This window comes from Corvus moneduloides, chromosome 4 (genome assembly GCF_009650955.1).
Source record: "Corvus moneduloides isolate bCorMon1 chromosome 4, bCorMon1.pri, whole genome shotgun sequence".
NCBI lineage: Eukaryota > Metazoa > Chordata > Aves > Passeriformes > Corvidae > Corvus > Corvus moneduloides.
In genome coordinates, this window is record NC_045479.1 from 74,373,752 (window position 1) to 74,385,710 (window position 11,959).

General features: G+C 68.1%; 1 protein-coding gene across 1 annotated transcript in view; it reads left to right on the forward strand.

Moving 5' to 3' along the window:
- Positions 1–7,205, forward strand: part of SND1 (staphylococcal nuclease and tudor domain containing 1) — a 73,035-nt gene extending 65,830 nt beyond the window's left edge. Inside the window, exons 17-24 of the mRNA XM_032105707.1 lie at positions 3,076–3,264; positions 3,851–3,992; positions 4,359–4,482; positions 4,572–4,641; positions 5,202–5,315; positions 6,003–6,206; positions 6,733–6,777; positions 6,923–7,205. Coding sequence (XP_031961598.1) covers positions 3,076–3,264; positions 3,851–3,992; positions 4,359–4,482; positions 4,572–4,641; positions 5,202–5,315; positions 6,003–6,206; positions 6,733–6,777; positions 6,923–6,988 — 954 coding nt within the window. The 3' untranslated portion in view covers positions 6,989–7,205. The remainder of the gene's footprint in view (positions 1–3,075; positions 3,265–3,850; positions 3,993–4,358; positions 4,483–4,571; positions 4,642–5,201; positions 5,316–6,002; positions 6,207–6,732; positions 6,778–6,922) is intronic.
- The last annotated feature ends 4,754 nt before the right edge of the window (positions 7,206–11,959 follow it).

Genomic DNA, 11,959 nt, shown 5'->3' on the forward strand with positions numbered 1-11,959 from the left:
GGCCGGCCCGGGGGGCTCGGCGGGGCCGGCATGGCCGCCCCCCCTCCCAGGCCGCGGGGAAAAGGGGGGAGGGGGGGAAAACGCGGGGAAAGTGGTGAAAAAGGAAATAATTAAAAAAAAAAAAAAAAAAAAAAAGACGCGGGGAGAAAAGGAAGAATTGGGAAAAGGGGAGGAAGCGGAGGAGAGAAAAAGTGAAAAAAAAAATGAAAAACGGGGAGGGAAATGGGAATGGGGGAAAAAAATTTGGCGAGCAAAGGGAATTTGAAAAGGGGATAAAAATGGAATAAAAATCTAAAATAAAATCAAGATAAGAACGGAAATGAGGATAAAAGTTAAAATAAGGCTAAAATCAGATGAAAAACTAAAAATAAAATTTCAAAATATTAAAAAAAAAAACCAAAAAACCCAAACAACCCGGACGAAACCTAAAAATAAAACAGGAAAATAAAGATTAAAAATAGGCCGAAATAAATAAATAAATCGCGGGGACCCCCCCCCGGGAGAGGGAAAAACGCGGTTCGGGGAGGGAGCGGGGGGGAGGAAAGGGCGTCGGCGTGGGGGGGGGGGAGATGCCGGCGGGGGCACCTCCCGGTAGCGGCGGCGGCTGCGCTGGTGGCGGGGCGGGGGGGTCCCGTCCCGTCCCCTCCCGCGTGTCGTTCCCGCGTCCCCGCGTGGGTGTCGCGTTCAGCGGCGGCGCGGGGCGATGGTGGCGGTGACAGCGGCGGTGACAGCGGTGGCGGTCGCGGTGCCGGCGGGCATCCTCCGGTGGCGGGGGCCGCGCGGGGCGGTGCGGGCGGTGCGGGCGGTGCGGTGCGGGGCGGTGCGGGCGGTGCGGGCGGTGCGGGAAGCAGCCGCGCAGGCGGCTGGCTCATCCTTTTGTCCTTCAGTGCGAGCGCGGATGGATTGCTGCTGCCGCCGCTCCCGCTGCTCCTGCTGACGCATCCCGGCTCCGCACAGACCCCCCCGCGGCCCCCCGCACCCCCACCCACCCACCCACCCGCCGCGGCTCCGGAGGGGCCCCCGCCGGCCCCGCTTCGGCCGGTGCGGCGGCCCCGGAGCGGTTTCGTGCGCGGGGAGGGGGATGCGGGATGCGCCGCTTCCTCCTCCTCTTCCTCCTCCCTCCCGCCGCCTCCTCCTCCTCCCCCTCCCCGCGGCCCCGCTCGGGGCTTATTGGGGGGGGGGAGGGGGAGGGGACGCTCCCCGGAGCGACCCCTCCCCGGGGCCGGGGCCGGACACACGGACGGACAGACGGACGGAGGGAGGGACGAAGGGACAGGGGCAGCGCGGGGCTCGGCGGCTTTGAGGTGACGGCGGGGGGTGGACCCGGCTCCATCCTTGGAAACCCCCCGGATTCGACCCCTCCCCGCTGAACCCCCCGCCCCGCGGGGCTGAGACCCGACACAAGCCGCGACACTGATGGGGAGCACAAACCCTGCGGTGGCGCAGGGGGGACACGGGGTGACTCTGCCCTGGGCTGGGGACAGCGACCGCGAGCTAGTGCTGCTGCTCTTTGGGGCCCAGGCTGGGCTCTGCACCCCCAGCAGAGCCTTGTCCCCTCCTTCCTCCTGGGACTGGGGGGGGGACAACACCACCCACAGCCCCCATCCACAGCCTATTGCCCCCCCCCCTCGGTGGCACTGGTGGCACTTGGAGCTGTCACCTGAGTGCCACCAGTGGGTGGTGGGGACCTCTGTGGGGCTGGTGGTCCCTTGGGGACACCCATCCTGTGTGGCAGTGCCCCAGGGCACCCCAGGGCCCTCCCGTCCATCCTCACTGGGGTCACTGTCCCCATGGTGGTGGCACGTCCCCAAGGGGCTGCAGCTGTGCCAGCCATGTCCCCTCCAGGAGCTGCAGGGCCTGGTGGCCTCCTGTGCCCCACGGGTGGATCCCACACGTTCCCTGTTCACTGCAGTGGCCGTGGCATTGTGACAGCCATGGCATCACACTGGCCACAGCTCCACACCAGCCATGGCACCACACCAGACACAGCACCACACCTGCCAAGGCCGGCGTGTGGCAGGGCCACAGTGCAGGACACGGCCCCAGGTCACCCACTGTCCCCAGCGTGGTGTGGTGTGGCCCTGGCCATTGCAGTTCTGTGGCTGCCCCAGTGCCATGGCTGCCATGGTGCCAGGGGTGACGCGGTGCTATGGCCAGTGTGGTGCCATGGCCAGTGCAGTGCCATGGCCGCTGCGCTGACACGGCCACTGTGGTGACACCACTGTACCCGCCACGGTGCCACCGCCAGCACTGGTGCCATGGCTGATGTGGTGCCCTGTCCACTGTGAAGGCCTGTGCACTGCAGTGCTGTGGCTGGTGCAGTACCATGGCCGGTGCAATGCCGTGGCCGGTGCGGTGCCCTGGCTGGTGCAGTGCCACGGCCGGTGCGGCGCTGTGGCTGGTGTGGTGCTGTGGCCAGTGCGCTGCCGTGGCCAGTGCAGTGCTGTGGCTGGTGCGGTGCTGTGGCCAGTGCGGTGCCGTGGCCGGTGCGGTGCTGTGGCCGGTGCGGTGCCGTGGCCGGTGTGGTGCCATGGCCGGTGCAGTGCTGTGGCTAGTGCAGTCCAAGGACAGCAGGGCTCCTCCAGGCTCTGGGAAGCAGCAGGAGCGGTTATGGTGGGATGGGTGAGCCCAGGCGTGGGACAGATTCCGTGTCCAGCAGCACGAAGCCAAATCCCACTGACCACGGCAAAGGCCACGGCCGGGGTTTGAACGAGCCCAAACCTCGCTGTCCCTGGTGCCTTGGCCATGCCCCTGGTGCTGTCCTGGGGCCTGTGCTTGTCCCCAGGGCCACACTGGCCCCGAGTCCAACCCATCCAGAGCGGGGTGTGATAGAGGATGTGGCAGGACCTGGTGGCCTCATGTCCCCCGTGGGTGGGTCCCCCGTTTCCCTTGTCCCCCACCAAAGGGGGATGCTTTGGGGAGGCACCTTGGGGGTCCCTGGGTCCAGGCTGGGCACCAGGAGGTGATCGGGGGGACCCCACGGGCGAGCTCGGAGCGCTGGGAGGAGGTGGCAGCTGGGCCAGGCTGCGGTGGGGATGGGCACCCACGGCTCGTGTGATTGCTGGGATCCTGCAGGTTGAGGTGGAGGTGGAGAGCATGGACAAGGCCGGGAATTTCATCGGGTGGCTGCACATCGAGGGCGTGAACCTGTCGGTGGCGCTGGTGGAGCAGGCGCTGTCCCGCGTCCACTTCACGGCCGAGCGCAGCCCCTACTGCAAGGCCCTGCTGGCGGCCCAGGACGCGGCCAAGCAGAGGAAGGAGAAGGTGAGGGGCACAGGGGAGCCGTCCCAGGGGCGTCACCACCCCAAAGACACCGCCCCATCCCAAAGGATGGCCCCACCGCACTGGGTGTCCCCACCCTGAGAGACGTTCCTGCCAAAGGATGTCCCCATGTCAAGAGACGGCCTCGCTCTGGGAGGTGTCTCCACCCTGAGAGATGTTCCCACTCTGGGGGGAGTCCCCATGCTGAGGGATGTCCCCATCCCAAGAGGTGTCCCTGTGTCAAGGGATGTCCCCACCCCAGGGAATGTCACAACCCCAGTGAACGTTCCCTCCCAATGGATGTCCACACACCAAGAGGTGGCCCCACCACAATGGACGCCCCCATCCCAGGAGATGTTCCACCCCAAGGAACGTCCCCATTCCTGGAAGTGTCCCCACCCCAAGAGATGATGGTCCCATGCCAAGAGATGTCCCGCCCCAGCCATGTCCCCCCCCAGGGATGTCCCACCTAAGGCACAGAACCCCCCAAGCTGAGGCCTGGCGATGTTCCCACTGCCGGCTCCAGCCCCCACCCTCCCACGGCCGTGGCCTGGGGCGTGGCCGGGTCCCCACCGCCCGTGTCCCCCAGGTGTGGTCCCACTACGAGGAGACGCCGGTGGAGGAGGTGGTGCCGGTGCTGGAGGAGAAGGAGCGCACAGCCAACTACAAACCCGTGTTCGTCACCGAGATCACCGACGACCTCCACTTCTATGTGCAGGACGTGGAGACCGGTACAGGGGGCACCTGGGGACCCCCAGCACCAGGGGCACACCCCACGCCGGGCACGGAGCGGGGGAGTTGGAAGGGATGAGGATTCGTGGGTTTGGTGGGTAACCCCCAAATCTGTGTCCAGGGGGATGTGGGACCACCGCTCCACCCCCCAGGGCCATTTTTGGGACCAGGGTGGGGGTCCATGACTGGGACCCAGGTTTGGGGTCCAAAGGTTAAAGTCTTGGGGCAGGGCCTGGGGTTGAGGTCCAGGTTTGGGATCTGCTCTTGGGGTCACTATTGGGACTTGGGGTTCAGGCTCTGGGGAGCAGGGTTGGGGTCAGGTTTGGGATGGGATCGGGGGTTTATCCTGGATTGGGGGCCCACAGGCGCCCAGCTGGAGAAGCTGATGGAGAACATGCGTGCTGAGGTGGGTGCCCACCCGCCCGTGGAGGGCTCCTTCTCCCCACGCCGCGGCGACTTCTGCATCGCCAAGTTCGTCGACGGGGAATGGTGAGGAGGGGACGGGGTGACCCCACAGGCGGGGCTGGGCCTGGGCAGAGGTGGGGCAAGGACCAAATCCGCAAAATCGTGCTCTGCAGGTACCGTGCCCGGGTGGAGAAGGTGGAGTCGGGCGGGAAAGTGCACATTTTCTACATTGACTACGGAAACGTGAGTGGCACCAGGGAAACGGGGGGAACCCAGCCCTCCTTCCATCCATCTGTCTATGGATCCATCCATCCATCCATGCATGTGTCCATCCGTCCATCCCTCCATCCATCCATCCATCCATCCCTCCATGGATCCGTCCATCCATCCATCCATCCCTCCATCCATCCATCCGTCCCTCCATGGATCCGTCCATCCATCCATCCATCCATCCATCCATCCATCCGTCCCTCCATGGATCCGTCCATCCATCCATCCATCCATCCATCCCTCCATCCATCCATCCATCCATCCATGGATCCGTCCATCCATCCCTCCATCTATCCCTCCATCCATCCCTCCATCCATCCATCCATCCATGGATCCGTCCATCCATCCATCCACCCATCCACCCGTTCCCATTGTGTCCCACCACCTGTCCATCCCCTCCTGCCTCTCCCCGCAGTTTCCCCCCTGGAGTCCCCTGCTGTCCCTCCGTGATGTCCCCCGTGGTGTCCCTCACGGTGTCCCCTGTGGTGTCCCTCCAACCCATGCTGTCCCTCCCGTCCCCGGTGTCCCTGCAGAAGGAGACGCTGCCCCCGACCCGCCTGGCCCCGCTGCCGCCGGCGTTCTCGCCGCGGGTGCTGCCGCCCCAGGCCACCGAGTACAGCTTCGCCTTCATCCAGGTGCCGCAGGATGTGAGTACGGGGCAGGGGCTGACCCCAGCTGGGACCCTGCTGTGACCCCACACCTCGGCCCCAGCCCTGGGCCCCCCGAGCAGCCCCTGACCTCCAACCCCCACCCTGTGTCCCACCCGTGGCCCCCAGACCTACACCCTGAACCCCACGTCCCACCTGTGGACCCCAACCCTGGGACGCCATTCTGGACCCCAAACCATCAACCCCAACTTGGTTCCAATTGAGGACATCCAACCTGGCACCTAAATGTGTCTCCTGACCCAGAACCCCAACCCCAACCCTGACCCCAATCCTGAATCCCGATCCCAGGGTCACCCCAACCCCATGATGACACCGACCCCATACCCCAACCCCACAGTGGGATGTGGGAGTCCCTGAAACACCCGGGGGTCCCTGGGGGCTGAGGGCTTGGGGGGGTCCTTGAGGGTGAGGGGGTCCCCAAAGGCCACAGGGGATCTCTGAGGGTTTGGGGGTCCCTGACAGATGTGGGGGCTCCCTGAGGGTCCGGGGGGTCCCCAAAGGCCGTGGTGTGTCTCTGTGGGTGTGGGGTGTCCCCAGAAGTCCCAAGGAGGGGGAGGGTTCCCGAGGTTGTGGGAGGTCCCCAAATGCCCCAGGGCGTCCCCAGTGGCCCGGGGTGTCCCTGGGGGCCGCGGGGTCCCTGCGGGGTCGGTGACGGGCGCGGCGCAGGAGGAGGCGCGGGCAGACGCCGTGGACAGCGTGGTGAGGGACATCCAGAACACACAGTGCCTGCTCAACGTGGAGCACCTGGGCCCCGGCTGTCCCCACGTCACCCTGCAGTTCGCCGACTCCAAGAGCGACGTGGGGCTGGGGCTGGTCAAGGAGGGGCTGGTGATGGTGGAGCCCCGCAAGGAGCGGCAGTTCCAGAAAGTGGTGGGTGCTGGGGGGCACGGGGGCCTTTGGGGTGTGGGGAGGGTTGGGGAGGGCTTGGGAGGTCTTGGGGGGGGGTTGTGAGGGGTTGGGTGGGGGCTGGAGGTGCTGGGGGTGTCGGGTGGGTGCTCAGGGGGTGTTTGGGGGTGCTGGGGGTGTTGGGTGGGTGCTCAGGGGGTGTTTGGGGGTTGGGGGCTCTCGGTGGGTGCTGGGATGTTGGGTGGGGCTTTGGGAGGTCTCAGGTGGGTGCTTGAGGGGTAGGGGTGCTGTTGGGGGGTGCTGGGTGGGTTCTGAGGGTGCTGTGGGGTCCCTGCCCCCGCCCCCACTGCCGGTGCTGATCGATCCCAGCCCAGCCACTGCCCCATCGAGGGAACGGGGGTCTCCCCAGTGCTGCCCATCCCCCCAAACACCCGGGTCCCCCCTCGGGCCGTGCCGGGGGGGGTCACCCCGCCCCCCATGGGCCCCTCTTGGAAGGACAGGGGGGGTCCCATCCTGAGGGGTCACCCCAGGACTGTTCCCCCCCCCCCAGATCACCGAGTACCTGAATGCGCAGGAGGCGGCCAAGAGCGCCCGGGTGAGTGGGGGGACCCCGAACCCCTGGTGGGGGGGCTGGACGTGGCACCCCCAGGTGCGGGTAGTGCCGGGTGCAGCCCCCCCCGTTTGGGGGTGACCCCTGTGCGCCGTTCCGGGGAGCCCCCGTGACGCCGTGTCCCCCCCAGCTGAACCTGTGGCGTTACGGCGATTTCCGCGCGGACGATGCCGACGAGTTCGGCTACAGCCGCTGAGGGGCCGGGGGGGCCGCAGGGGACCCCAAACCCCCCCGGACCCCCCCAGCCCGTCCCGTCCCCCGGGGGGGGCAGCCGGGGGCGGCTCCGAGCCGTGGGGGTGCCATGGGGGGAGGGGCACCCCCAGCCCCCCCGCCCCTGCCTTGGCCCCCCCGGGCCCCCCAAATCCTGGCCTGTATTTAAAGCTGCAGAGGCCCAATAAACGTAGTGAAGCGTCCTGGCTTTTGGGGTCCCCTCTGTGCTGGGCTCAGCCCTCCCGGAGCAGCTCCCCCCATCCCCCCGGAGCAAGGCCGGGACCCCTGGCACTGAGGGGGGAGTCTCCCAGGGGTGCAGCCCGGGGACCCCCCGGCCCTGTCCTGGCTGCTGGGAGGGCCTGGATGGGGGGCGTGGAGGGGGGTGGGGGCAGCCCCAAAAAAAGTGGCCAAATCCCCCCCCCCAGGGCCACGTGGGGCCCCCAAATCTGGACCCCATCCTGGGACCCCACTCTGGATCCCACCTGCAGGTCCCACCCTGGGACCCAAAGTTGGATCCCAAACCTGGGTCCCAATCGTGGACCCCCACCCTGGGTCCCCAAAATAGCCCCTGACCCTGGACCCCCACCCTGGGTCCCCACCCTGGGTCCCACCCACGACCCTGGGGCCCAAACCCGGCCCCCAGACTCGGGTCCCAAAAGTGGCTCTGGACCCTAAACCTCATCTCCGAGTCCCAGTCATGGATCCCAAACCGGGACCCCTCCCCAGTGAGATCCCTGAACCCCAAACTGACCCGGGCGGGTGGCGGCATCCCCAGAAGGGCCCCCGGGGTCCCCCTGTCACCTGCACCCCACTGCCAGGGTCACCCCCACCCCGCGGGGTCCCTGTGGGTGCCCCCCCGCGCTGTCCCCGCTGTCCCCGCGCCGCCGATCGATCCCGAGGGGGGGAGGGCAGGAGGGGGCAGCGCTAATTGAATCCGAAGCCAATTAACACGGAGCGTCGCGATCGATAATTAACGCCGGACAACGATCGTAATTAACGGGAGGGGGAGGGCGCGACAGGGCCGGGGTTGGGGGGGGGACTGTGCCATGTCCCTGTGCCAAGCCCGACCTCCCCCGCCTGCCCCAGCCGAGGCTCTGGGGGTGTCCGGGGGGCTCTGGATATGTCTGGGGGGGTCTGGGGGTTTTATGGGGCCCTGGACGCCTCTTACCCCGTCTGGGAGTGGGGCTCGGGGGCTGTGAAGGGCCCGGGAGATCTCTGGGAGTCCCTCGAGGGCTCCGGGGGTCTCTGGGGGTGCAGGAGAGTACTGGGCTGTACTGGGCGGTACCGAGCCGTACCAGGCTGTACTGGGCTGCACCGGGCTGTAGTGGGCCCATACTGGTCCGTACTGGTCCGTTCTGGTCTGTTCTGGTCTGTTGTGGTCCGTACTGGTCCGTACTGGTCCGTTCTGGTCTGTTCTGGTCCGTTCTGGTCCGTACTGGTCCGTGCCGGGCGGGCTCCGAACGCGAAGGGAGATGGCGCCACCTGGCGGGACCGACCAGAACGACAAACAGAACAGCGCGACCAGTACGGACCAGTGCGGACCAGTGCGGGTACGGCCCATCCCGGTATAACCCATCCCAGTGCGGACCAGTGCGGGTACGGCCCATCCCGGTATAACCCATCCCAGTACGGACCAGTGCGGGTACGGCCCATCCCGGTATAACCCATCCCAGTACGGACCAGTGCGGGTACGGCCCATCCCGGTATAACCCATCCCAGTACGGACCAGTGCGGGTACGGCCCATCCCGGTATAACCCATCCCAGTACGGACCAGTGCGGGTATGGCCCATCCCGGTATAACCCATCCCAGTACGGACCAGTGCGGGTACGGCCCATCCCGGTATAACCCATCCCAGTACGGACCAGTGCGGGTACGGCCCATCCCGGTATAACCCATCCCAGTACGGACCAGTGCGGGTACGGCCCATCCCGGTATAACCCATCCCAGTACTGACCAGTGCGGGTACGGCCCATCCCGGTATAACTCATCCCAGTACTGACCAGTGCGGGTACGGCCCATCCCGGTATAACCCATCCCAGTACAATTCCATCCCAGTGAAAGCCTGTCCCACTATAAACCAATCCCAGAATAAACCCACCCCATTCCAGCCGCATCCCAGCGCGGCCCCATTGCCGCGTGTGACCGTCCCGCCCCATCCGTCCCTGTCCCTGCCCGTCCCTGTTCCTGTCCCCTCTCCCGGTGTCCCGGTGCCACCATGGCCGGGTGACACTATGTCCCGCTGTCCCGACTTCCCGGTGTCCCAGTACTCCCATGTCCCCGTGTCCCAGTGTCCCCATAATGTCCCGGTGTCCCCGTGTCCGCATGTCCCAGTGTCCCCACTTCCCAGTGTCCCAGTATCCATGTGTCCCGGTGTCCCAGGATCCCCATGTCCCGGTGTCCCCAGTTCCCGGTGTACCCCTGTCCCTGCCTCCCGGTGTCCCGGTGTCCCCTTGTTCCCCGGTTGTCGCCTTCTCCCTGTGCCGGTGCCCCCTCTCGTCTTTGTCCCCGTGTCTGTCCTCGCCCGTGGTTGCCCGCCCCGTGTGCCCCCCTTGTCGTGTCCCCCCCTGTCGTGTCCCCCCCTTGTCGTGTCCCCCCCTTGTCGTGTCCCCATGTCCGTCCCCCTCGTGCCCCCCGCGGGGTGTCCCCGTGTCCGCCCCCCGTGTCCCCCCTCGCCCCCCCGCGGGGGTGTCCCCGTGCCGGGGGTGTCCCCGTGCCGGGGGTGGCCGCTCTATCTTTGTCGCGCTGTCCCCAGAATAGCGGCAGACGCGGGGGAGGGGGGGCCGCCCCCCGCCCCGCCCCCCGCCCCCCCCCGGGCTATTTTTAGCCCCCGCGTGTTTCCAGGGGAACCCTGATGACGCAGTGACGTCAATGCGGGTCAATCGCCGCCGCCGGGGCTCGCGCGGCCGCCATGGGCCCCCCCCGCACCCCGGGACCCCCGGGATCCCCCCGGGACCTCCCCCCCGGGACCCCCGCAGCCCCCGCCCCCCGCGCAGCGCGGCCGCAGCTCCAGGTAGGACCGAGGGGCCGGGGGGAGGTCGGGATCCCCCTGTCCCCCCCGCCCCACCCCCGCTCCGCCCATGGGGACCCCCCCACCCCCGGGGATCCCCGCCCGCCCCCCCCCTCCCGGGGCCTCCCCGCCCTGCCGGCCCCGAGCACAGCACGGGGGGGCCCCGCCAGAGCCCCCCGAGGGCCCGAGCCCCGTCCCAGCGCCCCGGGACCACCCGGACCCCAGGCCCCGCTCCGCAGCCCCCCGGGACCCCTCCGCGGGACCCCGGGTGGCCCCCCCGATCAGCTCCGGGACTCTCCCGCAGCCCTTCAGGCCTCCCGTGCCCTCAGCTCCCCACTCCCCGCAGCCCCCCAGGACCCCCGGAATCCCCCCAGCCCTCCCCGAGCTCCGGCCTCTCCCTTGCACCCCCCGGGACCCCCGGGACCCCAAACCCCCCTGGCCCCACGACAGCCCCCTGCCCCCTCCCCAGCCCGTGACTCCCTCACTTTGCCCCGGCCCCCCCGGCCGTGTCCCCTCTCCCATGGCCCAGGACCCCCGAGTGTGACCCCCCAGTCCCCCCCCCGTGACATACCCCCGGGGGCCCCTCCCTGCCCCCCCGTGTCCCCTCTGTCCTGGGGGGGCACCGGGGTCCCCCAGCTCCAGCTGCCACCGGGGGAGGTCACACCGAGCCCCTTCCGGGGGTGGCACTGCTCTCCCCACCCAGGGGACCCCAAAACCGCCCTCGGAGATCTGGAAAGGTCTGTGTCACACACGGCCACTGTCACCAGCACTGCCACCGGCACTGTCCCCCTGCAGCCACCCCCGGCTGCTGGCACCACTCAAGGACCCTCCGTGTCCCCCCCGGTCCCCTCTGAGCCCCTCCCAAGCTCTGGGGGACCCCCGGCTGAGGGGGAGCCGCCCCCGAGTCCCCCCCGGCACAGCCACCAAGGGATGTCCCCTCTGTCCCCTTCCTCCCCCCAAACGGGGCTCCCCTGGGATCGGGGGCTGACAGGGACGGGGTGGCCTTGGCCGTGTCCCTCGGGATAGGGGGGTGACAGGGGCAGGGTGGCCTTGGCCGTGTCCCCCCATCCTGTCCCGCTCCAGCTGGAGCTGGGTCGGGGAGGACGCAGGGACGGGAGTGGCAGCCAGGGAAGTGTCACCATCCCTGTCACCAGCTCGTTGGGGCCGCAGGGTGGGGACAGGGATGGGAGTGGGGACATGGGATGGGGACAGGGACATGGTGGGGAGAGGGGGATGTGGGATGGGGACGAGGACCTGGGTGGGGACGTGGGATGGGGACAGGGACACGGGATGGAGCGGGATCGCGGGGCAGGGATGACGTGGGCTGGAGCGGGGACACTTCACTGCTGGCAGGTGATGGTGACACCTCGGCCCAGGCCCGGGTGACACCAGTGAGGACCCAACGGCCCGGTGGTGGCCTTGGAGCCGCTTCCAGCTGTCCCTGGGGTGGCACCTCGGCACCAGCCCTGGAGCTGCCCCGGGGATCCCAGAGTGCCGCCGACGGGGGATCCCCACAAAGGCCCTCGGGGACACCCACGCCACCGGGACCCCAATCTGGGGACATCACCATGGACCAGCCACAGACCACGGGGACAATGACCATCCACAGGGCCATAGGGCCGCGGAGCCACTGCCTGGCCATGGAGCTTTGGAGCCACGGGCTCGTCCTGTCGCTGGCCTGGGACACCCCGGAATTTGGGCACTGCCGCCCAGCCAGTGCCACCAAGGACGGGATTGGCCATGGGCCACGTCCCTGCAGCGCTGGGGACAGAGAGCGAGCATCGGCTCCTGAGGTGACACCGAGCATCAGCCCCTGTGGTGACACCGGGCACTGGCCCCAATGGCGACACTGAGCATTGGCTCCTCTGGTGACACTGAGCACCGGCCCCTCTGGTGGCCTCCTGCCATCCCCGGCTGCTCTGGTGGCTGAGGGACAGGAGCTGGGGAC